Genomic DNA, 26762 nt, shown 5'->3' with positions numbered 1-26762 from the left:
TTAATTTGAAAAATATAAAATTTTAATAAAGGCTACATCTCTTAATTACAATAATTATTGTACCAAGTATTTTTTTTTAAATGGAACTCTTTATAATGCATAATTTACAGTATAAGTAGAACAAAATGCCATGGCAAAAGTCATGAGTACAGGACTTGTAATAAAAGGCATAAAATATATTTGTACATAAACCCCTTAAACAAACAAGGGAAAGCTTGAACCCTGAATATAGGGCGACGCATGGTCTGTAACACCATGCAGGCACAGGTACTGTACTGATTAAATTTAAAAAACACTAGAGATAGTGTATTAATATTTCCACCATACATTTTCTACAATATATACAGACTTACACAAAGTAGCAATGGCAAACAGAATGCACAGATTAACTTAATCAACACAAAACCCAACTGTTGAAATGCAAGGTCTTTCTCGGGAAAGGGTTGTTCTGCCCCCAAAACCCCACCCCACGGAGCTCCAGAGCCTTTGCCCGCATCTCCCACGGCCTCACATGGGTGTTCAAGGCAAGGCAGAGAAAAACCCAACTGAAAAAAACCCCAACCAAACCCCACCACACAAGGACTCACACGCTCCACACCGAGCTGAACACGCCCTGTCGCAGTTACACAGCCTCAAAACACAAGTAGTGCTAACATTGAACAGCTAAAAACCATAGCTCTGTGGAATCCACATGGGCTTTGAACCTCGTGGTGTGCTAAAGATGGACATAGGAATGGGATGGCTCCTTCTACAGCTCTCCCAGGCTCGGGGTTTTGCTCTACCTTGGACACCACTGAGCAGCAAAGCAAAAACCTCACCCCACCGAAATCCATGGACAAAATAACCTGTTGTTGTTGTTATATTGCATCTAAATAGAGTTAATGTTTAAGACCTTTATTTCAAATTAGAGCAGCATAGATTAAAATGCACTGGTCTCTAGATGAATGGTAGGACAGTATTTTTATTTTGTCTTTTATTATTATTACTATTAATATTATTTCTTTAGGAAAGTTTTATCTTCACTCGGAGAAATACTGGGCACAACCTCACTCCTTCCCTCCTCCCCCTTAAAAAAAAAAAAAAAAATCATCACGAATGCGCTCATCGCCAAACTCCTAAATTTTAGATAGTGGGAAAAACGTAAAAAAATAAAATAATCCTTCCTCCCCTCACCCCACTTCCCAGCCCCTCTCTTCTCCATTGTTAAAGCAGCATATCCAAAAACTGGACTTAGGGGAAAACAGACTGTTCAATAAATATCAATAAGGATTACTGTTAAGGTAAGCTATACACAGTTTCTCTTAGTCCATAGATTTCAGATCCCCAGGAAATCATATATTATGTATGGAAGTCTCTCAAACACGGTCTGCATCTCCAAAAGCCAACAGTGGTCATGTTTCTAATAAATAGTCCAGGGTTTTTATCATCTCAGTACCAACTCATGAATAATAAATGCCATTTTTTCCTCTAAGGCTAATTCAGCAAAGTCTTCGTAGACTTCACTTTTTTTTCTTCATTGGTTCAAAACTTTTCCTTCAGAGTTGTTTTTTTTTTTCTCTTTCCTTGTCATCACTACTGTTGTGTGTCCAAAGACTTTTCCAGCTTAACTTTCCTTAAGAAGCACAGATGCCATCAATCAATCCTTTCCACTTTCCCGAGGATCCTTCCTTCGTACATGGGCAGGATGGTTTCGTCTTCCCAAACCTCCTCAAACACCGCGCCGCAGTCGAACTCGTCGCTGGCTTTTTTGAAGTAGTATCTGTGGTAAAGAGAATTAAAACACGGTTTTAAAAAAAATCAAAAGGTAAAAAGCAAAGGATGCTTTGCCAGTTCTCCCTCCTAAGGATGTCCCTCCAGGAACACCTCAGGGGTGCTCAGGTCCGGCGACTTGAAAGCATCCCAAGGGCCTCAGGGATGCGATGGGACAGAAGGAGCAGGGCTGTGAATGCTCCTCAGGGGTGACAACAGCTTCTCCAGTGAGTAGATTACACACACTGACAGCGGATATCCCCAGCCATAAAGAAAATTAGAAAGCACAGTGATTTCTGGTCAAATATCTCATTTAAAAATAAATAAATAGGATTTCAAAGCCAAGCATTCTTAAAGTTCCCCTCTCTCCCCACCTTCTTTCTTTCATGTGTTTTCTTGTTTCAAAGCTGAAGCCCAACATTAAAATTAGCAACTGTTATTAAAAGGATGGATTAAAAGCAAACCATCCCAGCTTCCTGCAACGCAGGAGCTGAAACTCTGCGGTGTTCCCGCTGGAAAAAACATCCCGGAGTTGGAACAACCCCATTCCCGGGTCCATGCTAAGTGACAGAAACTCCTGCCTTTGCTTCCTGAGGCTCTGGAGCAGTGGGAGAGCCTGGTCCAGCCCCTGGGCCGTGACACAGGGAGGTCAAGTAGCAGTGTCCTGCATTCCTGCTCTTTTGCTCCGGGTCGTTAGATCATGAAGCCAACGCTCCCAGAGACAAAAAGCACCCCCACCCCTCCTGTGTCAAACAGTAAGGACCCCTCTATTATCCTGAATTAGACCGTTCAGCTTCTTGATTAAAGGTTCCTTTTATCCCGTTTGGAGCTTTCTTCCTTCTAAGGCTGCTTAATTGCATATGCACAAATGAAGGGCTTCCATTCAGAGGGGTAGCATTTAGGGAGTCTGTCCGTCTGCCGACGAACACCTCCTTGGAGATGCCTGCTTTCCCTTGGAAAAGGGCTTTGCCATCTGATTGCCAGGGATGGAAAATATTCCATCAGATGGATTACAAAGAAAAATATACATATATCTATTAAAAAAAAATTTTTTTTTTTTAAATTAACCCCTCCCCTGTAGTTTCCAGACAACTTGGGCTGGCAGATGTTTGCCAGGGGAAAAGGGGTTTGTAATTATGATTTTCTTTAGGATGACAAAGGAGATCAAATGAAGCCCACTTTTACTACTAAAACTGGAAGAGCCGCAGCAGGGCCTTGGAATCTGACATTTTTATTTAGTGACTTGTTCTATGGCGCATTTTTGAAATAGTCACATCGCCCTGCAAATCTCTTTATCTTCAGGGCACATTGAGATTATCTAGGTAGGTGGATAAAAGATCCCTCTTCTTGGTCAAAGAGATGAAACCACCTCCAATTAGTCCAGGTATGGTTAGGATGTATTTTTGTAGTCATTCCAAGCAGAATTGACACATGTTGCATCTTTAACGGCTCAGCAAGGAAAAAACACATTATTTGAGCCTTCAGAGCCTACACTCACGGAAGTCAATGGCCCACCTCCCACCAACTTCCATTCTGCAGGTCAAGGCCACAATTCCCCAGGACAGCAGCCTTGAAATAAACCCAAAAAAACCCAAGGAAAGTTTGAATGAATTACAAAGAACTTTCCCTTCCCTCTCCCCTGTCCAGATAACAGCCGCTCTTCCCAAGAACTTCCTCCCCAAGCCCAAGCCCTGGCTGTGTTTACAAAATTTTTATTTGAGAAAACACGCTATGACCTTTTACATAATTACAACCTTATTTCACAGAGAAACGGGGAAAAATAAGAAAAGGAGGAGGCAAAGTAAAAAGAAAAAGAAAAATCCACCCCCACAACATCTTCAAACAAGTCACTCTGCTCTTACTTGCTCAGCAATGGGCTTTCCATTGAAACGCATTTTATGTGGCAAGCTTTGCTCCGGGTTTTTTTTGGGTTTTTTTTTAAATTTTATTTTTTGGGACATCTGGCACCAATCGAGGCGCGCGGGCCCGGCCTTGCAGCTCTGTTTTGAACCGCTGCCATCCCCAGATTACCCGACACCACCCACTTTTTTCTGTGCCTGTATGTTTGTTTTTTGTTAACGCCATCAGTATTAAATCACTGCTTAATTCCTTCTTTTTTTGAATTTTTTTTTTGGGAGGTGGGGGGTGGGGGATGGAAAGCCAAGGCTGCGCTTCCCCGGCGGGGCTCTGGCATCGCGGGAGCCGAGGTACCCGCCTCGCAAACTGATCCAATCAATAAAGAATTTGGAGAGTGGAGCATTTCTGCATGTCTTTGTGCATTAAATGAAAGGCAAGGGCTTCAAAGACATGCTTATTAAATGTGCCTTAAAAAGAAATCAATGCCAGATGTGACCAAAGCAGCCTAGTTAGTGCCTCCCCATAACACACACGCTACTCCGGGCACTGCGGACCTCTCCCCTGAAGGTCACCCACAGTTTCACTCAAAGTCCAGCCAAAAGTCAAAGCTGAGATCAAAATGATTCCCTGGAGGTACACACATTTGTGTAATTAGTTTCACCTTGTGTCTGTGCAAGATAAAATACTGGGCACGTACCCAAGTTCCTTTTATAAATTTCTGTATTGTCTTTACCCAGGTGTAAAGGGGTGAGATCTAAGCAAAACATTGTTTCATCCTTGTCAGTCACTTAAAAACATTTTCTAAAGTAATTACAGTCTGACAAGGCATAAATAATTGCACCTGGAGGGGCTTTTGGGCCACAGAGGTTTTAGGAGCATAGCCCCACACTTGGGCATCACATGAAAAATGTCACAGAAAACAAACATTAAAAAAAGCTAGGGTTTTTTGGGGGAGGATGGGACTACACAGCCACTGGGCAGTGGCAGAGCAGCGGTGAGGCCAAGGAAATTGGTCTGCAAATGAGGAGGAGCACAGTGGGAGAGGCTTTAGGGGCTGGAAAATGGCACAAGGGTGGCAGAAGCCCAGGGACCATCCTGCGGGATGGCCAGGTTGGGTGTACCTGCAGGTTGGTGCCATCCAAGGGCAGCTGGGTGGGCTGCAAAGATGGTTTTGGGAAGGAATTGGAATATTTCAGCCCCACTGTGCAACAGCCATAGAGAGACCCCAGCTTGGCATCCCCCAGCCTGGGAGTGCCCAGGGTGACTGACCTCTGGGCTGTACAGGCGGATTTCCCAAAGCTAGAGAGAGGCCACTGATGGGGCAGCAAGCTGGGAATTCGTTGTACCAAACCCAAATGACCATCTGGAGGTTAAATCAGAGGCTGCCAGTTACAAGGCAAGACACCCAGCTCTCTGAAGCACCACCAAATTCAGTGCAAATTCAAAAAAAATAGCTGGAATGGCCCTCTCCTGCTCGCCCTGCAGGAGAAGCAGCCAAGAGGGGATCCCAAGAGTGCCCAGATCCACTGGGAAAGGGCAGCCAAAAGGAGCCAATGTGAAGCTATTGCCATGGGAACTAAGCAGAGGAAGCAGCAAACTGGTTAAACTGGGAGATGGGAGCTGGAAACCAAACCAGTACAGTTTGTTGGTGTTTCTGAGGAGGAACTGGGTATTGCTGGTGGAGCTTTCCCTGCCAGGCAGAGGCTTTTTTCCCCCCCAATGAAGAGAATAGTGAGGGAGCTCCACCTCCATGTCCCTCAGCAGCACCATCCCAGCCCATCACTGACCCCATTTATGGCCACACCATTGCAAAACCAATCAAAAATTTGCTAAGTAAACAGTAGGCAGCAGAGGAGGCCAGTACCAAGATGAACGCTGACCCCAGCTTGGAATCTGAATCCCAGTGCTCCATGCCTTTGCCACAAAGCCATCCCAGATTTCCCAGTATTGGAGCTTTATGGAGAAGGGCTGGGGCACAGGTCCTAATGCAACTGGGAACAAGGTTGGGGAGGCAGGGAGGAGCTGGCCCTGCAGCCAAGGCACCTCTCTCCATCTCCATGTTGCTCCTGGTTTGAGTGAGAAGAGACTAAGAAGATCCACAGCCTCTGAAAATCCAAAGTGTCCCTGCAGCAGCCCTGCAAAATACCTGCTGATTCTTTTGACTTGTTGTAACACACTAAAGAACAAACAAATCACACATTCTTACCTGTAATTTCCCTTTTTGCTCAGCTGTTCTTTAAAGTGCCCAAGTGTCAGGCTCTGGGCCTTTAACATCCTCCTGTAGGGAATTTCTTCTCCACAAAAAAAATAGGTGACAACCAGCTCACCAGACTGAGAGGTGTGAACAACTGGCAGTTTCTTTGGCTCCTTGTGACTGCAAAACAGAAAACACACACAAAACCCTCTATTTTTCCATTTGAGAACAGGCTGTTTCACCACACTCCAACCAGCAGTGGAGTTGGTGAATGCTGTCAGAAATACCCTGGGTGTGACCTGAAAATCAGATATGCCTGTACTGCCTGGGAATTTGTTGGGATGTGTTTACACAGCCCTTTGCTGATTTCCACAGTGGGAATCATGGAATGGTTTGGGTTGGAAGGGACCTTAAAGATCATCTGATTCCACCCCCCTCCCATGGGCAGGGACACCTTCCACTGTCCCAGGCTGCTCCAAGCCCCGTCCAACCTGGCCTTGGGCACTGCCAGGGATCCAGGGGCAGCCACAGCTGCTCTGGGCACCCTGTGCCAGGGCCTCCCCACCCTCACAAGCAACAATTTCTCCCTAATATCCAACCTAAATCCACCCTCCTTCAGCTTGAAGCCATTCCCCCTTGGGATGATGGCACAGCAGAGACCTCACACCATCTCATGGATGAGGGAGCTGAGGGATGGAGGTTGGGCTCACCCTCCCCAGCGAGCCCCAGGATTGCACACCCAGGGTTTTAAAGGCTCTTTTCATCTGCCCTCACACAAAACATCTCCCAAGCTTTCTCCTCATGCCCAAACCCACCTGCAACCACCAGGCCAGAAAGCAAACCCCCCACCAGACGCTTCACCTCAAGCACCCAGGTAATCTTATTTTTCCCAGTGAGGCTAAAATTAACTGGATTCTGCCATTTGCACCCAAGCAACGCTTCTTAAAGAATGATTAAAACAATATTACCCAGCAAAATGGCAACACTCTAGTGAATACCATGCAGCCAAATCTACAACTGCTTCTGAGGCAATGTACACTTGGGATGTCAAAAGGTCACAAAGTGTTAGTCCGCAGTAATTTAGTCTTCCTAATTTGTTCTAAGTCTTTGTAGAGTGGTTTCAGAAAAAAAGCTGCTAGCAAAGACAGCTGGTGGACTTAAGGTCAACCAATTAAAAATGAAAGGCTCTAGTCAGGTGGCTCAGTCTGGACTTCAAACATTACTCATTGCTTAAGATGAAGAGGGTAAGAAAGAAAACTTTAATTATTTAGGCCATTTTAGACCTCTCTGTAGCAGATTTCTTGTTAAAAGAACCATCCTGTAATTAGACTAATCCAATCTTTGTCCACTTTACAGGAATGCAAGTTAAAAAGAGCCAGAGACAAGATTTGAAAATGTTTTGTTCTTTAAGAAGAATGTTTGAAAGATGAAATTTCAGATATAAGAATTTCCTCTCCTTTCAAAGCACAATCCATTTAATGAAAATATAATTATGAGATATATATATATTTATTTCCCAATCCTTTCTGCACGTGCAATACTCACTCTTCTGTCATTAGACTTGCATTGCAGAAAGGGGTGCTTCCCCCCTGAATGGCAGCGGAGTGGTTTCGGTCCCTCTGCTGATTTGAGGTCGAACATCTGAAGTGGGGAGGGGGAAAGCAAGTGGGGAAGAAGTGGGGGGTGAGGAAGAAAAAAAACAACTTTAAGAAAAAAATTGTTGAAATACAATCTTCTTAATTGAAGTCTCCTGTGGGTCATTAAGTTCGCTCTTTGTATCAAGCCTCACATGTTGTAAACAATCAAAGGAAGAATTAAAAATGCTGTGGGCTAATTTATCCTCCCATACCCAAATGAACGATAACCAGTCCAATTCCCCACTTGGTATGTAGCTGGAGCCTATCCCAGAGGAAAAATGGGCAAATTACAGCCATCAAAAGAGTGGAAGTAATAGCCTCAGATTCCAACTATTTGTGCTGGTGCAGGGCGCAGATGGAACACGGAGGCTCATCCTCCAGGCTCGGCCAGGCCGTGCCATCACACATCCCCATGGCTGACCCTCTGCCTGGACGGGCAGGACACATCCACGTCCACCCACCAGCAAACCTCCCCCAGCCCCGTTTGTCCCCACGGCGGGACGAGGAACGTCCTTCCCGTGGCCGTTACCGTGGCTTCTGCGGCTTGGAGACCTCGGCCAGGCGGCGACACGCTTCCTCCAGCTGGGCCAGGGTGTTGGGCGGCGTCAGCGGGGGCATGGCGGGGTCCTGCACGAAGGGGTGGGCGGGCTGTGCCCCACGCGGGTGGCTGCCTGTCCCCCACGGGTGGTGGCGGCCGGGGGCCCCCTTGGCACAGTCGGAGCTGTAGGCCTTCTTTGTGCTTTGTGTGCTTGGGGAAGGGAAGAAGTCGGGTTAGAAAAGCTGGAAAATATGACTTTAATAGCAGCTCCTATTCTGCTCGCTCCCTCTCAAAAGTCTGTCATAACATGAAAGGAGGTTTATTGCCAAAAACATGACATTTTTGTGGTTTTTCTGGTTCTGCGGAACAGCTTTTATATTAAACCGGAGGAGCAAAGAGTCTCATTTGTTTTTAGCGATTGTAAAAATAGACAGCCCATGTAATATATAAATATTTACCGGGAGCAATATTGCTGTAGACAGCTGCGTATTTACCTATGGGGCTTGTGCTTATTTTGTCTCTCGCTCTCCAGCATCCACTGCCAGACGTTCTGCGCCCGATCCGTTTCGCCCCCCGGGAGCTGCACCCCACCAGGATTGGGCAGCCCCCCGTCCCCAGCCACCGGGGCCACGCTGTCCACTCCTCGGCCCGGCCTCTTCAGCAGTGTCCCCGTCCTGCTGGTGGCAAAAAGGGACAATCCCCTCGTCAGCCCCCATCCCCATCAGCCCCACCACAGCGGGACGCTGGGTGATGGCTTGGGGCGGGTGCAATGGAGATGCTGGTGACTTACCCGAAGGGCTCCAGCAGAGGGAGAGGGGGGTCGGTGTTTTTGGGGTGGCCCTTGCACTTGGGGTAGCAGTAGTAGTCGCCGCCCGCCGGGCAGCAGCACTGCACCCGCTGCGCCGCCTCGGCCTCGATCTGCTCCTTCGTTTTGGGCACGGTGTGGTGGTGGATGTAGTGGTGGTGGACGTGCTTGGTGGTCTGCTTGGTGATGAAGCCCTTGCCCACCAGGGCGCAGGCGGCCAGCGAGGCCGTGCCAGGCGGCAGCTTGCCCGTGGGCAGGCGGTCAGGCGAGCGGGCGCGGGGGCTGTGCCGGCCCACGCCGGGCGATTGGCAGCCAGGGGTCTTCAGCACACGGGAGAGGTGCTCGTCCAGGATGGCCTGGGGGTCCTCCTCGTAGCTGCCCGAGGGCAGGAGCGACAGCGGGTGCTGGGGGTGCTGGGGGTTGGCCATGTCCCGACTGCTCTGCAGGCTGGTGGGGAGCTCGGTGCCCTCCTTCTCCTCGTCCTGCCAGATAAGGGATGGCAGGGAATGAATGGAAGGGGCCGGGAGCTGGCAAGGCGCGCGCTGGGATGTCCCCCCCGCTGTCCCGGGAACCGCGGCGCGCTCCCGCCACGGGCAGGGAACGGCCCCCTCCCACCCGGCTGGGTGGCACGTGGAGCTCTGGGAATGCTAATCCTCCTACCTCCTTGATCTGCTGCAGCCTCTCCTCCAGACAGTCCATGGTCTCCTGCTCCTGCTTCAGCTTCTCCAGCCGGGAAATGAGCTCGGCAGCGAAGGCAGCTGGCTCCACCGGGGTCATCTCCTTGGGAAGCCGGTGGGTCCTCTACAAGGAGCGGGGACAGAAGGCACAAGGCAATGTTTAGCGGGTGGTGTGGGGCGCGGGCGCTTCGCCGCTGCGGCATCGCCGGCCCCGCTACGCTTGTTGTGTCTCCATGTTTGGATGAAAAGACAACCGCAACTAGGCATGGTCTGCTCTGGATTTTTATGAGCTAGTGCTGTGGCCTCATGGAGTGACATCCTCCCCACCAGCGTTTGCCTTCGGCAGGAGCAGTTGGTCGCACTCTGAGGAACCCCGCTTGTTCTCTCTGTAGTACAACCAGCCCATCAGTAGCTACTCTGAAGTAGAAAATCTTCAAAGACTGTTGTCAAACATCAAAAAAAAAAACAAAAAAAAAAACCTCTGAGGTGGGAGGGAGAGACTTTAACTAAAGGAATAAAGTGAGTATAAACAGAAAGGAGTTGGAAATTAAAAAAAATAAGATGGGGGAGAAAAAGGGAAAGGAGGGGGAAAAAAAAAAAAGAAGTCAAACGGTTGCAGATCAGAGAAGTGCTGGTAATTTATTTCCTGGCTACACACTGGGCACCTTTGAGGTAGTGTTGTCTCAACAGTGTCCTAGATCTCTTCCCCCCCCTCCATCTCTTTGTACAGAAAATGAAGAAAGCTGCTGCAGGCTAGCAGTGCTACACTGCTGAGCTTGGCTGCCTCAAGCAGATCTATCAAGGGAAAAAGGGAACATCTCCAAATCAAGTGCAGAATATAAAAAGGCAAAACGTGAATTTCTGCCAAAAGAAGCAAACATGGCAGGAAAAGGGGAGGAAAGAAAAAAAAAAAAAAGATGGAAAAAGAAACCACCCACTTGACTCTGCCCTCCCTCCTGCCATCCCCATGCACCCCACTCCTCACCCCCACTCTCCCTCTTTTCCCCCCCCCGAAAGCAGAAAGCTGAACTGCCAACTCTTTCACATACTACCCACCAGATGAGGTGGGGCCTCTCTCCGGCAACCACTTAGCTCCAGAAATGATGTGAGGGTAGAAAAAGGCCACTCTGCTGGAAATTGTCACTCTTACACAAGCTGGCTCTATTCAGTCCCTGATCAAAGCACTGCCTTACAGAGAAAGTCGATTTGCACGCCCTGGGACAAAATAATCTAATTTACAAGCTCAGGCTATAGAACTTTCTTTAGGAAGGAAGGGAAAAAAAAATACCAAAAAGAAAAACCACACAAACCACCCCCCCCTTCCACCAGAAATATCATCTATGACTTCTTGCTGCTTAAGACAGCAGAAAGAGGAATTTTAGCATATTAATCTCAAGACAAGATAAGTTTATACTTGTCTGTGTAAACAGTTTATTCACTGCAGGAATCGAGAGGCTGCAAGTCAACAGAATTAGCAAGTCAGTGAGTTAATTTTCAAGAGCAGGGCAGCGCCGCGCATCGGATCCCCTCAAAGCCAGACACGGATCTGCTGCCAATTCTCTCTTTCGGGAGATCCTGCTCCCTCCAGCTCACAGACACCCAGCTCTTGTCAGCGATGTGCATGAGGCCAAGCCCTGCTCAGCACTGCAGGGGTATCACGGTGGCGGCCAGAGCCAAGGCTCCCACAAACAGGACATCTCCACTTGGGATTTAACCAACAGGACAAATTCAGTGCCCCTGAAAACTCCTAATTCGCAGCTGGTTTCAGGAAGGACCAAGATGTGACTGTGCACAAGCAGGGTTTTGGAACGATGCTGAGGGCACATGGCTCCTGCCCAACACCAAGCAGCACCTCTCCTCTGGCATCACCCTGGGATGGAAATGCTCCCCTCCCCTGCTCCCAGTCCCAGCCTTTCCCATGGCAGCTCCCGCCTGGACTCACCGGAAAATGAGGTAGAGAAACTTGACCGTTGGCCTTGACGCTCCGGTGCATTTCCCGCTGGAGCTGCTTCTTGCTCCCAATTCTGTACGGGGGGATCCCATCTCTGCACATGGAAGAGAGGCCACTGTCAGCTGGGACATGCTCTGAGATACTTCTGCATCCCCTCTGGAACCACCCAGGCAGCCGCAGGCCCTCGTTCCCAGAGGTGCTGAGCCCTCTGGATGTCACCTGAAGCCTCAAACATCCGGCGGTGTGGGAAATGCCTGTGTCACCAAAGGATGCACATGGATGTGCAGTAATTAAGCAAAAGCTGAAAAGCTGAAGGCAACTCCACATGGGCAGACGTCCAAAGATCCCATCAGCTTCACTTCCAAGGCTCTTCCAACACCAGGTTTCTGCTTCTGACCTTTAATTTTAGCTTTTCCCCCATCCAATTATGCTCTCTAGGACCATAATGTTCCTCAAGCTCTGGAACACCCTGTGGAGTGCTGGTACAGTGGAAACAAGGAAGAGGTTGAGGATGGATGGCCATGCAGAGGCTGCTCCCCAACTCTAGTCCCATTTAAGATCCAGCATGTTTCCCCAGCCCCGAGGCTGGCTGGCCGGCCCAGGACACCGCAAGGCGTGAGCATGGCCATGGCCTGTCCTCTGGACACTGCTCCCCACAGCCACCCCAGCTCCTGCCTGGAACCCACGAGGAGGGACCAGGCCAGGAGTTCAAGGCTCTCCAGTGGGACCAGCCCCCTGCACATCCCACTCCAGGGATGTCCCACAGGGCATCTTCACCCAGCCATGCAAAAAATTACCCCAGTGAGGATGAAAGGGCCTTGCACAGACAGCAGGGCCAGCTGAAAGAGCATGCCTGGAGATCCTGAATGTCTCATTCCACCACTTCCTTCAGACTGCCTCAGTAACCTTGATCTCCAGTGCCATCCCTTTCATCCACCTGCCCCCACACCTGACTCATCTCCTGAGAGGAGAAAATAACTCCAGCACAAGGAGGAGCAGACAACGCCGGCCCCACGCTGCTGCCAGAGGAGCCAACGTGGCACAGTGTCCCTGCATGTCCCCTCCTGTGGCCACAGTGATGGTGGACACACACTGGCACACAGGAACACCTTCCCAGAGACACCACGTCCCTCCCCTGGAGGAGGATGATCAGATGCCACCACTCAAAGCTTGAAGCAGGCGATGGCAGAGTTTTGTGAAGATCTTGGCCAAAGCCTTCAGTTGCCATTAAATTGCCTTAATGAGCAAGATTAAGCTGTGAAGCCTGGAGTGAAGGATCAGAACGATCTCATCTTAATAAACTTGGAAAAATCTTGATAATAAAAACGAGCATGCTGGGAGGCCCTTGATGCCACAAGATGAGCACCAACCTCCTCTAGACACAGTTTTTGCGCACATGTAACATGGAAAGTGAACGGAGCTGATTGTCCCCATGTCCCCACTGCACAACACAGCGCTCCAGCAGCTTTCTGGAGGAGCATCCCAGCACAGAACAGCCAATACAGCCACTGGTGGCCACCAAGCACCTCTCCTTTGCCCCATGAAGCTTTTCAGCTCCACAAACCCATGGGGCAATGGGGCTTGAGGCACATGACATGTCTTAGTTTTGGGGGAGGATGGGGGAAAACCAAAATCTAAGGTGAAAATCAAAGCACCTGTACCTTCAGAGATGTGTTTGTTAACCAGGGCTTCCCGAGACAAGGGTCTCTTAGGGATGACCTTCGGCAAAGGGAATGCCCAGTAAAACAGGCATTTCAAAGCTAAGTAAAAATGCCAGCATGAGCACATGGACCCATGGGATGAATCCCATTAACACACTCAGTGGAAAAGGAGGTGTTCTCTGTCCATGGAAGTCCAAGAGGCCAGATGGGGAGGAGCAAGGAAGCAGCTGTGTGTCCACCCCAGGGATACAACCAGGGAGCCCTGCAGCCCTCCCACACTCCCCACCTCCCTCCAGCTCTGCAAGCATGAGATGCTGTCCCCAACCCCTCTGCTGCAGCACACATCTTCCCTGTGGGGTATCCCCAAGTTCCCAGCTCCACAGGGAACATCTCTGCCCGAAGGGACAGTTCTGGGACAGGCTATGGAGCAGGAGTGGGGACTCACTTGTAGAGGAGGAGGAAAAGCAATGCTGACCCGACAGTGTAGGCTCCTCACTTTAAGATTTGCACTCATTCAGGTTGACACAGAAACTGCTCCTTTCCCCTAAAATTCCTCTGGTTACAGCTGAGAGCCCCACACCAAACCTCCAGCTCCCTGCTTCCACAGCCCTGCCTTGGCAGAACAATTCTGCAACTTGTAACAACGTGCAGAATAAAAAAAAAAAAAATTAAAAAACCCAGAGGTATTTCTCTGGGATGGGAGGGCTATGGAGCAGCTTGGGGAAGTCAGCCTGGGGAAAGGGAAGGGACTTTAGCAGCCACTTTGCTGTCTAAACCCTCTCCTAGAAAACGGGGTGAAAATGGACAAGGCCAGGGTTGAAGAGGTGACCAACAAGTGACCCCTGACTGCAGGAGGGACAGATGGATGGAGCTGGAGCCAGGATTAGTCTGGCAAGAGATATGGGGGGCAGGGGGAACCCTGATGCTGCTAAGCAGGAGAAAGCACCCTTGAAATGAAAGGGCTGAACTTGGCCAGAGGTTTTGGGGCAGGCCAAGGGTTAACCCCAGCTCTCCAGGTGCCACCTCTCCCCCTGCTCCAACAGCCAACATTTGCACTCACTTTCTTGGCTACTGAAAGCTTCGAGCTGAAGAGCTACAGAGTTGAGGCACTAAATAGTAGAGTTTAATTATAAACATTTCAACTAACCAGGCTGGGGCTAAGCCAATCTGTTTCTGGGGGAAACACTAGTTTGAAGTCTTCTACCCAGTCAGCTGCCATTTAAGCTGAGCCAATTATCTTAGCCTTTTGACTCAGATGTGCCTGACCTAACCTGAATGTAGTTTTACTGCTGCTTTGAAATATCAGACTCATGCGCATATGCATTCACTCCCATCTTCATTTGGCAACGGCTCTGAAACAAGCCTCTGATCTTGCCAACATCAAAAGCCTGGTTTGTAAGATAAGGTAATATTTGAAGTTTGCTCAGCAGCATTCCCCTGTGTCCAAAGTAAATCCATAAATAAGATATAAGCAAATAAAAAAAAAAAATCCCCTTTCCTTCCCCCCCAATCAAGAAATGGAAATAGAAATTTGCATGATGTTTTGTGGCTATTACAAAATATATAGGGACAGACTGGTCCCTGGCTTCTGGAATAAAATAAAAAAGGCAGATAATGCATTATTTGGAGATTTCTCCTAGTCCCAGTGCAGTTCTGACTTAGATTTATTAAAAAAAAAACCAAAGCTCCAAACTCACTTTACTGCTGTGTCTGACAGACTTTTCCAGAACAAGTTTTTCCTCTTTAGTTGATACCAGTATGACCCAAAACAACTAATTTGCATTTGCACTGCTGGAACAGAACAAGCTCAGGTCCCCTGTTCCGGGGGATAAAACCTGACAGGCCGAGCATCTGGGCTCAGCCAGGGTGGCTTTGTGCCCCCAAAACACTCCCAACACCTCCAGCTCTCAGCAGAGCCGGTGCCAGGAGTGCCCGCGAATCCCAATTGTTCTACAGAGATGCTGGCAGCAGCCCTTCTCCTCTGCAGAGGAAGTTTTACATCAACCTTAACTTTAAGCCCAGCCTCCAGAGCTGCCAGTTTACCTCTCCCACTTGCAAAAGCACCCAGAACCCAGCCCGCTCCCAGCCCCAGGGCCAGAGCATGGCCCGGGGGGCACGGGGGACGGGTTGTGCAGCAGGAAATCTCCCTTTCTGCCACCCCCGGGCCTCCCCGCCGCCCCCCAACCTGGAGCTGCGGGCAGTTTAATCAGCCAAGCTTCCCCAAACTCTCACAGCCTGCGCGGGCCATTGTTACGGCAGGAAAAAACAGGCAGCTCCTTTCAGGCGCTGCTTTATGGGGAGCTCCTATTCACTTGTTCAAGCAAATTTCAAAGCGGGCTGCTGCCCTCTCATCCCCGCTAAGCTCCCCTGGACTAACAATGGGCTGAAAGCGATTCAGTTAAGCCTTTCATCCACCATGCACTTTATTTCTCACTCAGTGCTCTCATCTGTATAAGGCCTACAATTGGCATTGCTGTGAAGAGAGGGTATAATCCTAGCCCTGTGAATCCCAAGTGACCCTACACTGGTCCAGAAATGACTAACCCAATGAATGCTCTGTTGACACATGATCACATACAACCAGAGCCAGTAAGAAGAAATAAAGAAGTCACCCTATGATTCAGCTCTTTTATTTAATGCCAATATTGTTCAATAAGGGAATCTACTGGGACAACAAGCTATTTTTTTCCGTAATATCAGTTCAAAACACGCATGTGCCTTAAAAAAAAAGAAATAAAAAAGAGCTTTTTTTAATGCATTGAGGATTTTTGGTAAATCCTGTTTTCTGTTGTGTATCTTCATGCATGTTGACTTTAAAAACCCAGCATGAAAATCTCTCTGAGGAGCACACAGGGACCACTGGACATGTCTGACACAGACACTGGAGAAGTTTCAAGATGAAAGACCAGCAATGCAGCACTCTGTTTACAGGTGGGCTTTTCTAGAGCACCTGCACTTAAGTGAAGATCATGAAACACTAAGAGCAAGATCTGTCTTCTGCTCAGCTGAAGAAAATGGTCCTTAGGAGCACTGAGTCTCACTGTCCCTTCTACAGAAACAAAAGCCCCACCTCCCTCCTGCTGAGGAAAGCAAACTGACAGTCAAACCTTGCTCCCAGCTGCACACTCCTCAGCAGCCAGGAGAAGACACATCCTGCAATTCCTGGGCTCAGCCACAGCATCATCTCTCATCCCTCTATGCTCCTGAAACACCCAGACCCGATCCATGCAGCTCATCCAAAGGGCTCTTTGAAGACTGCCCCAGCCACGCTAGACGAGCAGCTATTTGCCCCTTCAGGTCACGGGCCCTATTAATGTACATTCTGACATTAATGAAGAACGTTAATTACAGAAAGTACTTCCTACAGGAAGTTATCTCCTTCTCTTTGATGACTGATAACTAGTTAAGGAAGCCTGGCCTTAAGACAAAGGCTCAGGGAGATTGATTCGCTCCTTGGGTTAGTCAGGCAGCACCATGGGCCAGGACAGAACATGTTTGCTCAGCTGCAGTTGCAGAATGGCAAGAGAGGGATTCATTATTTCCCTTCATCCTATACCTGAGGAAAGAGAGGCTGCCATGCCCTGGTTGGGGCACACAACTCCTTTGGGTCGAGCAGGGTGATGACCCATCAGTCCCCTAAGCCCCATGGAGCATCAGCACAGCTGATTTACAGGTGTCCCATCCCAAAATGTGGCCAGCACCAGATACTCACACGCTGCTGTCCGTCATCGACATGGAGTCGTCCGTCAGGGCATCGCTGGAGATCTCGCTGTCGTTAGCGCTGGTGGCCGGTGCGAAGACATAGCCCGAGTTCACGTGGTAGGGGTTAACGGGGTCATTCCTCTTGAAGGACCTGGGACAGGCAGAACAGGAATCCAGTTACCAGACAGTCTCAGGCTTCATGGCAGCACCATCCTTATGAGAACCACACTCACCACCTGCTCAACCTCTTCAGAACCAGCCAACCATCCGCTGCTCAGACCTCAGCCAGCACACTGCCTAAACCAGGATGCTCTGTCTAAACACGCCCTGAGCCCAACTTTAAAGACTTTTAGCATCTTCTAAAGCACGCTAGAAAATCCCAGGAAGCATGTCTGCATCCTCTGATACCCTGAAAAACTCAGTCCTTAAGGCTTGATGCTGCACTGCTGAGGTCAGCAGGAGTTTTGCTGTTGGCACCAGCAGGGAAAATCCAGGAAGTTCACAGCTCAAGTCCCACTGAAAGCCATGAGGAACCGCTAACAAGGATTAGTTCTACTCTGAAGACAAGGGTTAGGATCCCTTTGGGAACACAAGTTACTGATGTCTGTGTTGCCTGAACCAAGAGAACTGCCTGGAACTACAGGGGCAGGACCCCACGTGTCAGAGGCACAGGGCACGGCCGAGATCTGCTGTCCCAGGCTCGGCCTCCCAAAGATGGATGCCACCTTCCTGGCACTACAAAAACGCACAACAAAAAGTCCCCGTTTTTAGGAGAACCTCCTACTAATGTTTTTTTGGCATAAAGTTGGGTGGGGAAGAGAAGGATGGATGGGGGAATGTGAGGAGAGGCCAGCAGGTTGTATTAATGGGCACATGGGCTACTGACCCCAACACCTCTGGCTTCACCCAGACAAGCAAACCCAAAGCCAAGCCTGGATGTTTGAGCTGAGCACCCAGGAGCAGTCCTGTGAAAAACTCATGGGCAGTGACACGGGCTGTGATGGAGCAGGGCCAGGTCAGCATGGCAGGGTCACTGCAGGAGGGGGGGTCCTGGGCATCCCCCTGCCTGCTGCCTCCATCACTCCAACTTCCCAGCCAGGATCAATATACATATCCTGGCAGGTGATAAGGGGATTATGCAGGGAGGTTTGAAAGCCACATGTTAAGGTGCACATTTTGTTCCTCTTCCAGGGCAAGATGGGGTTGTTAAGCTTCTGCCTTTGTATATCAAAGCAAAAGGCCTTGTCATCTGATAAGGACTGCTGATTTTAATAATTAGGGCCACTTACCCAGGACTTGGGGGCCTAAGGAATGTGCCAGCAGGCTCGGCAGGTTTTTTTTTATGGGCTTTCCATCTCCCTGCCCCCCTGGGGCTGGAGGGACCAGCTGGGTTTAAGTGACAGCAATGTCCTCCCACTTCTCTGCTCTCCATCTCCATCCTCATCCCTGTGTCCCCATCACCCCATCCTTCCTCCCCCAGCACCAAAAGCAGGAGCCTCAGCACGGCTTTTAAAGGTTTTTTAAAAATAAGGGGACGGAAAAAAAAATTGAAAAAGGAGGGGGAAGGCTGGTGGGGAAGATGGGCCTCTCTGGTATGAGCAGCGTGGGGCTGGCTGCAGGCAGGTATTCAGCCCAGCCGGGGTTGCATTCCTTTCCAAGGAGGCCAAGGCATTTTTGATGGGGAGATCAAGATGTTAAAAACTATAGATCTGGGAAGAAGAAGAAGAAGAAGGGGAAAAAAATGAGATAGTAAGGAATGCCACAGGAAAGAAGTTAAATCTTCAAAGATAAATTAATTCCACATGTGGGTGAAAGCAACATTATCCTGCTGCTACTACAAGAAAGTTCCTCTAAAAACCATGGAGTCTTCTGCTCTGGATCGGGGGATGTGCAGTCCCAGACACCCTTCCTACGCCCCTGGGGGGCTTTTGGGTCAATGTGTAAGGGATGCAGCTCTTCCCACTTTTTGATTTGAAACCATCTCGGGTCCTGAGACTGCATCTGAGGACCACAAGGCTCAGGATGCTCCATGAGGCTCAGGGGTGCAGGATGCTCCCTAGCACAGGACCAGCACCTTGCTGGGAGGTGTCTGTCAGTCACCCCTGTCACACCCAGGGGGTGGATCTGCCACGCTGTTCTCACAGAAGGATTCCTGCAGAGGCTGAGCTGGGGGCGGAGGCAGCGGGTCCGTATGGGTATGGCACAGGGAGAGGAGGTGTGTCCAAAGATGTAACTAGAGAAAGTGGCCACAACTAACTCATCTTCCCAGCAGGGCTGCAGCATCATTCACCTACCAATACCTCATGGACAAAAAAAAAAATAAATAACCCCTAAAGGGGTATTTTTAAAGTCCTCATCCCTGCTCCACATCCAACACTGCCCCACAGAAATCTCCCCATCCTTTCAGAAAACCAGTGGGGGCTGTTTTGATATGTTTCATGTTTTTGGGGGGTTTTTCCCCTTTTAATTTGACCACCTTACTCCAGTAATTGCACCCAGATGCATCAAGTTGCCTGTGAGGGTTTTAAATTCCAGGGAAAGTGGTGGTCTCCTGCCACAGATGCTGCACACACAAACACAGCCCAGCTCCAAACTCAATATGCAAAGTGTTTTCAGCTGTCAGGTAGCAGTTGCTCTGGAGCTTCAAGGAGAATGTCTGATGTTTCTCAGCCTATTCTTATCTTGATGCGATGACACACAGCATGTAACTCTCTCTGCTATGTTAGGCAACGGCCATATCAGAGGTATTATAATGCCATGAAAATTTCAGGGGGGCTGCTGGTTGTATCCCCTGTTATGAGGGTGCAGTTTCAGAGTGCAGGGGTGTTTTTATTGTCAGATTGCTTTTAGAATAAAAGCACTTGGGCAGGTCAAACCACAGACTTACACACAGAGAGAAAAACTGTACAAGGAGCAGTTGGAGGCAGCATTGAATCTCATTAAGTATTTTCTTGGGACAAACATCATTGGGCAACCATGGGTTTAAAAACACTAAAAAAAAAAAGTAAAAAAACCACACATGCACAAACCTGAAAAAAAAAAAAAATTTAACACAACTATGTTAATCACAGCTTCCACGCTCTAATTGTAGAACACTGCTTTGAGCATAGCTTTACAATGGCATCATTTACTTTGATAATTGAAGCCAAACTTAGTTCCAATAACTTCACACACAAGGAGCTGCACCAGCGGGTCCTTTCAAAGGTCAGGAAGCACTGGGAGCCGGCAGAAGGCCATCTGCAAGCCCCAGCCTTCCCCCAGCAAGGCCAGCCCCACTGATGTTAGAGCCTAATGGGAGGCAGATGAGTCCACCTTGGGCTGAACAAACCCACGTTACCCCAGCGGCACAGCAAAGAAAGAGGCGCTCTCTGTGTACACAAAGTCGTGCGTGATAAATTTAGAAGCGCGTATAAATAATAGCTGGAATTCCTGGAGCATGGGGCCAGGTCCAGCACAGCAGCGGGAGGAGGCCAGTTTTAACCACACCACAGCCCAGAGGGGAGGGGAGTTGCCTGGGAGGACAAGAGGGAGGTCCTGCTTTTAAAATATTCCCTGTATTAGGGCTCCAAATATACAGCCAGCAGTTTGCAAGTGCCTGCTCCCCAGCCAGGTGCAAACTCTGTGTTTTCACTTGACTTCTCCTGTTCCTGTCCATCACCGGCGCTGGGGCCAAACAAAGTCTTTCAACTTGTCCGGTTCCTGCGGTCTCCCCATTTGCCATGGGTTTGGCCATGACTCCGTGCCCTGGGATTCCCAGGTGGTCTCCCATGCAAACACCAGGCTGGCCTGAGATCGCTGCGCTCCCACTGTCAGGTGGGCTCAGCCCAGGGCTGCCGGCTTTTGCTGGGATAATCACATTGAAACCCACCGAAGCGAATGGCCAGAGCCTGCACAGCCCTTCAAAACCAGAGCACACTGAGCAGAAATTCCTTAATTCCAACATACACATGAGGGAGGCGTGGTTTGGCCACTCACCAGGAAAGACTTTGTGCAAGCTTCAGTTCCAATCCTAGCCACGATCCTAAATGCTGAGTGATGAGAGATAACCCATCCATATGCTCATCAGCTTCAAGCACATGCACGCACAAGTGGCTTCACAAACGGGAGGAACTGAGCAGCATCTCAGCTTGACCTCCCCTCTCTTTGCATTGAGATCTCTTGGCCCCATGGAGAGCAAAAGCTCCTGGAAATTCAGCAGAAGGTGATCAAAGCAAAACGCACTACCTAATGTCCTAGGAGGGTAGATCTGACATGTGAGGAGCAAGCTGCATTAATCCCTGGACAAAAAAAGAAAAGAAAGGGGGGGAAAAAAAAGAAAAGGAAAAAAAGCCCAGCACTAATCAGGCAAGCAGCCACGGCGCTGCAAGAGCTCTCCTGGACAAGGCACATGTGGGTTTAGCAGGGCCTGCAGCTCTGGTAGAACATACAGCCAAGCCCTTCCAGCTCTGAATCCCAACAAAGGCTCAGAGATAAAAGCATCAAACATCCCCCTCCTGGAAAGCCAGCGAAGGGCAGCAGTTCAAACCAAGTTCTGGAGAACAGCAGATGCTCAGGCAGCAACACTCAGGCACGAGATGAGGATCCCAAAGCCCAAGTCCTCCACAGACCAGCTGCCAGCGCTGCCCCCCCGCAGCCCCCGGCAGGAGGGGTTCAGAGGCCACGCCGGGATGGAGCTCATCCCTTCTGTCCCCACACCCAGCACCTCATCCCTCGCCGCTGGCAGGACAGCCTCCAGCACAGGGAGAGGACCAAAGAGGGCTCTGGCTCCGGAGCACCCTCCCGGGCAGGGGGGACCCTGCCAAGCACCCCACGGCACCAGGAAGCCCGGCACAGCTGGAAGCTCTCCGGGGGCAGGAGAGGAGCGCCCCAGCAAAGCCTCCCCGGGAGAAGCCCGATGCCCTTTGATGTCCATGAATCACAGACACACTCTCAAAATTCCTGTAAACGACATGTCAAACACTCACCATACCAACCCCCAGGCTCCCGGGCCGGCGGAGGAGAGCGCACATCTGCAGCAGAGCCCTCTCCTCTCAGCCCTGATTCAACAATCCACATTTATGGCAAGGGTGGGGAGAGGAAAGAATACATTTTCAGAGGATTATACAACTCATCATTTGCTCATCAGAGTCTCTCCTTCCCATCCCCCACTGCACTTCGAGATGGCTCTTACTCTCCTCACCCTCACACTGCTGTGCCATCAACATGTCCAACAAAAGAGAAGGCTCCGGCAATGCAGATGCACCCCAGGACCAGGGCACAAGGACAACCTGTCACCACACAACGTCCCTACATCCCTATCGGCACCACCGCCTCTTAAGGAGTTTAACTCTGAGCTCATGGCCAACATGAGAGCACCAAAGACCTACCAAACATCTGTTACTCCACACCTGGAATGCCTCTACCACCTTAAACACTCAAATTTTAAGTATCCTCCCGTATGCACTGGCTCAAAGCCACCCTAGATGGCTCTGACATGACACCAACACCCCATGCGATGGAGAGGCTGCACATCACACACACACAGAGTCAAAGGCAGATTCTGCCCAAGTTGCAGAGTTTGATGCAGTCAGTGCACACATTTCCTCTTCCACGACCGCACAATTGCTTCCCACATAACCAACAGCGTTAAACACCGGTTGACGGTGGAGCTGGGGAACTGGTAGGTTACATTATTCATGTGTCTCTATGATCCACTCCACTACTGCTCTTAATAGGTTTGAAAGTTGAACCAATAATTAACGTATGTCCGGAGGACATAGCTGCTATGAAGTTTTTGATCTATAAAAGAACTGAAAGAGCCAATAGGGCTTCAGAGCACAGGATCTTGTTTTCCTCTGTAGAGGGGGGAAAACCCCACGCTCAGACAACACCCCACAAATTCCAGTGTTTGGAGGTGTGGGGAAGCAGCTGTGCTCCCAGCCCTTCAGGAAACCCAGCCTCCCCTTGATTCCCATCCCAACAACCTTCTGAAAAACACTCTCAAAGTCCTTAAAAGTTAAAACAAAGCACAATTTCCAGGGGTTCCCTTACCTGTATCCGTTCTCAATCGTTTCTGTGGCTCTGACATTTGCTGTAACCCTCAACATCTTGCTGGATAGTCCAACTACCGAAGGCAAGATTTTGTTTTTAAAGTCTGCACAGCTCCATTCCTCTTCTTCATTCAAGGTCGGGAGATAGCCACAGACAACTTTTAAGCTCCCCAGTCCATTGCTGTTCATGTAAGCAGGATTCTCTCCTCCACTCCGTACATATTCGAGGTATATATCAGAAGTTAAAAACATCTGGTAAGCATTTTCCTCCATCACAGTCTGAATCTCAGTCTGTGCCTGATCAAACATGATGGAATCTATCTGCTGCTTCTTGATGCTGTCCCTTATGTAGGTCTTGGTAGCAGGTTTGAGCTGCTTGGAGACGATGCTGTTGTTCTCGATGTACCTTTTGTAAATAGCTTTGGCTACTCGTAAAGTTTTGGTATCCTTAAGGTCCATCTGCCTGAAGCCATTGCAGGCAAACCAGAAGTCTAAGGTATCCACACATTTTTCCCTTTCCAGAAAGGTCCGAAAAAGATAGGCACCATCTTGATCTCCCAACAGGGAATGCAAGGATTTGGTCCATCTGGCTAGAGGGGAGTCTGGGGACGCGCTGCCCTCCGGCTCCCCGAGTCCGTTCTCATTCCTCCGCGGGGCAGGAGGCACCGGCATGGCCTTGAAGCTTTGGCTTTTGGGGAGAAACGAGCTGGCGAGTTGCAGGCATGGTGCTTCTCCTTCCTCCCCCGGGACAGGGGGTCGGGGGGCGTCTTCCCTGAAGCTGCTGCTGGGGTCTGGGAGGTGGGCGAGGACCGCGGCGCTGCTCATGGCTCCGGAGTTCGCTGGGGAGAGGGGCTCCCAGTTGCTTCAGGAGCTGCCTTGCGCCTCTGCCTGCCTCTGCCTGGAGTCAGCAGGGGATCCTCGGAGCCTCCTCTCTGCAAAGGGGAAAAAAAAAAAAACGGGGGGGGGGGGGGAGAAAAAAGGAGTATTGATCTAATCAAAACCAGATCCTCCCAACATCAAAGACAAAAAGTAAACAGGCTTTTCAACTCCTCACACACAAAAAAAAAAAATAAAGAAAAAGAAAAAAAAAGGAAGAAAGAAAAGAAGAGAGGGAGGCAGGGCAGAGGGAGCGCGGCTCTATCGCCAGCCCGATCGCGACTATCAGATCCGCTCCGCTGAACTCCCGGCGCACTTTTAGCGGGGCCGGGGCTGGCGCGGGGGTGTCCGCCCCGGCATCTGGTTTCCATTTGCCCCTCACCCCAGCCCCGCTCCCCCCGCGCCCCCTCCGCCCCGCGCTGCCGGACACGCGTGTGTCCCGTGTGTCCCCCCTCCGCGAGGAGCGATTTTGGGGCGCTTCTCTGCGGGAATCAGGCTGGAGCAGGGACCCCCCCTTCCAAAAAAGCACCCCCTGGGGGTGGGTTAAGGCGAGGAGGCCGTACCTGGGCGCTGCGGGGCATCCCGGGCCCCCCGCATCCCCCCTAGAGCCGGGGACATCAACCCCGGCTCTGGAAAAGGGGCAATAAATGGGAAAGGGGGGGTCGGAGGGGGGCAGCCCCCAGCCCGGGGCTTCCCGGCGTGCAAAATAATAATAATAATAATAGTAATAATAATAATAATAAACCTGCTCCAGAAATGGCGACGGGCTGGGAAGAGGGAGGTCGGAGCCGGAGCTGGGGGTGGGGGGGAAGGAAAGGGGGGGAAAAAAGTCTGGAGTGACTTGGAGCCTCCGAGTCGCGAGCAACAGCCGAGCCCGGGCGGGCACGGGCAGCGAGGAGGCTCCGCGCCCGCGGAGGGCGGCAGCGCGGGCACCCCCCAAAAAATATCAAAAAAATTTTAAGAAAATATTGAAATTAGGAGAAAAATCCGTATCTAAAGCAGAAGAAGCGGCGGCCGCCGCCCCGAAGTTGCCACTCACCGCCGAGCCGGAGCTCGCTGCGCGCCCGCGGCCCCGCCGCCTCCCCGCCGCCGGCAGCGCGCAGGCTGCACCCGCTCCCCCGCCGGCCTTCCTCCTCCTCCTCCTCCTCCTCCTCCTCCTCCTCCTCCTCTCCTCCCGGCGGTGCAACCGCATCGGAGAGCATCGGGAAAGAGGAGGGTAAAGGCGGGGGGGGGGGGCTGCGAGGGAAGGAGCCCCACTGCGATCCGCACCTCCCTCCTCTCCCTCCCTCCCTGGTTATTTATTTTATTTATTTTAAATACAAAAGCGCAGGTCCCGCCCCCCCCCTCCCTCCGCCCCCCGCCCCGGGCTCCCCCCGCAGCATCAAAGCGCAGCCCGGCGGAGCGGTCCTGCAAGGGCGGTAGCACACTAAAAAAAAAAAAAAAAAGAAGAAGAAAAAAAAGAAAAGAGGCCGAAAACAGGCCCCGAAGAATTTTTAAAATTAAAAGGGAAGGAGGGAGAAGCCGGGGGAGCACCTCCTACCCCTCCCGATGCTCCCATCCCCGGTGCGAGGCGTGCGCGGGGGCGGCTTCAGCGCGGGCGCGGGGGGGGGGGGGGGGTGGTGGTGCATAGATCAGCGGCTGGTGAGGAAAAATTACATGATTATATTTTTCGGGCAGGATTTATTTTTTGCGCCCCTTCTCGCGGCATCCCGCGGCGGCTACAGAGTTGCCAGGACCTTATCAAAGGGAAGCGATCGCAGCCGCCGCTCCGCCGCCTTAAAGGCGCAGGCGCCCTTTTCTCTGCGCCGCCCCGCGCAGCCCCCGCGCATCCTCCGCGCATCCCCCGCACCCCTCCAGGCATCCCCCCGTCCCCTTCCCCAGCCCACCGCAGCGCTGCGGGACGGGGGGCTTCTCCCCGGCATTAAAAACTTTGCGAAAAGTTTTAATGTCGGGAAGAAAACGGGGCGGGTCCCCATATTATTATTATTTTATATATATATATAAATAATCCGAGGGCCTGTTTTCGCTCTTCAGGCTAATTAAACAATCCCTGATTGCAATAGAAGTGACAAAACAGCCGAAGCCCGGCCGCAGTTGTGTTCCCATCTCCCGCCCCAGCTGTTAAATATTAACCAGGCACGGAATGGAGGGTTTGGAACTTCATACGAAAGGTTTTAATTAGGGGTTGGCCCCCAAACCTGCCCTCCAGATCCAAGGATCCTCCTGCCCTCCTTCTCCTCAGCCTGCTCCGAGGCTGAACCCGGGGGCTCCACAGTTCCCCCACCAGGAGCTGCTCCTCTGTCCAGAGCCCACCTTGGTCCAGCTGGCAGAGCTGATGGACCCCAGCTTGGCTTGATTTTTATCATTATTATAGAATCACAGACTGGTCTGGGTTTGAAGGGACTTTAAATCTCATCCCATTCCACCCCCTGCCGTGGGCAGGGACACCTCCCACTGTCCCAGGCTGCTCCCAGCCCCAATGTCCAGCCTGGCCTTGGGCACTGCCAGGGATCCAGGGGCAGCCACAGCTGCTCTGGGCACCCTGTGCCAGGGCCTCCCCAGCCTCACAGGGAAGAATTTCTTCCTAATAATAGAAGTAACTCTGCCCTCTGTCAGTGTGCAGCCACTGCCCCTCATCCTGTCACTCCAGGCAGGGCAGTGGCAAAGCCTTTGGAGCCTTTGGCAAAAGAAGCGGCACCTTCCACATTTGCTGTGCCTGAACATCATTAGGGCACCTCCTGGGAAATGCAAATGCACAGTGCAGCCCCTCGATGGACCAGCCCTTGTCCCCAGGCCGTGGGGTCACACACTGCCCTGTCCCCACCTCTGGGGCACACTCCAGAGCCCGTTCCAGCCAGCAAAAACACCCAGAGCCCCAGGAACCGCAGCCCAGATGGACCCTGCTCCCAGCACCGTGCTGGTCCCAGCACCTCACCCTCTCCCTCCTGTCCTGCAAAGGGAAATCCCAAGGGAATGACAGGGAACATGGGAAAACAGCAGCGGGCACCCCGGGGATACTCTATTGCTGATCCCAGGGACTTAACCTGATCCTAAATGTGCGTTCAGAAACAGGATCCTGGCCACAG

At 50.8% G+C, this 26762-nt stretch overlaps 1 protein-coding gene across 2 annotated transcripts; it reads right to left on the bottom strand.

Moving 5' to 3' along the window:
* Window positions 1-24769, bottom strand: AXIN2 (axin 2). Of its 2 annotated transcripts, none has more exons than XM_039562633.1 (11): window positions 24716-24769; window positions 22802-23732; window positions 16782-16922; window positions 11400-11502; window positions 9441-9581; window positions 8766-9262; window positions 8470-8652; window positions 7967-8185; window positions 7346-7441; window positions 5813-5980; window positions 1-1759 (listed from the first exon to the last, which is right to left on the bottom strand). In XM_039562633.1, the coding sequence occupies exons 2-11, from the start codon at window positions 23623-23625 to the stop codon at window positions 1633-1635; spliced, it is 2499 nt and encodes an 832-aa protein (XP_039418567.1). In that variant the 5' UTR covers window positions 23626-23732; window positions 24716-24769; the 3' UTR covers window positions 1-1632. The 2 variants fall into 2 exon arrangements, with proteins under 2 accessions (XP_039418567.1, XP_039418569.1); XM_039562635.1 differs by having other exon boundaries at window positions 8470-8649.
* Between the last annotated feature and the right edge of the window lie 1993 nt (window positions 24770-26762).

The sequence above is a fragment of the Corvus cornix genome, chromosome 18, assembly GCF_000738735.6.
Source record: "Corvus cornix cornix isolate S_Up_H32 chromosome 18, ASM73873v5, whole genome shotgun sequence".
In the NCBI taxonomy this organism is placed as follows: domain Eukaryota; kingdom Metazoa; phylum Chordata; class Aves; order Passeriformes; family Corvidae; genus Corvus; species Corvus cornix.
This window is presented reverse-complemented; position numbering and strand designations above follow the sequence as displayed.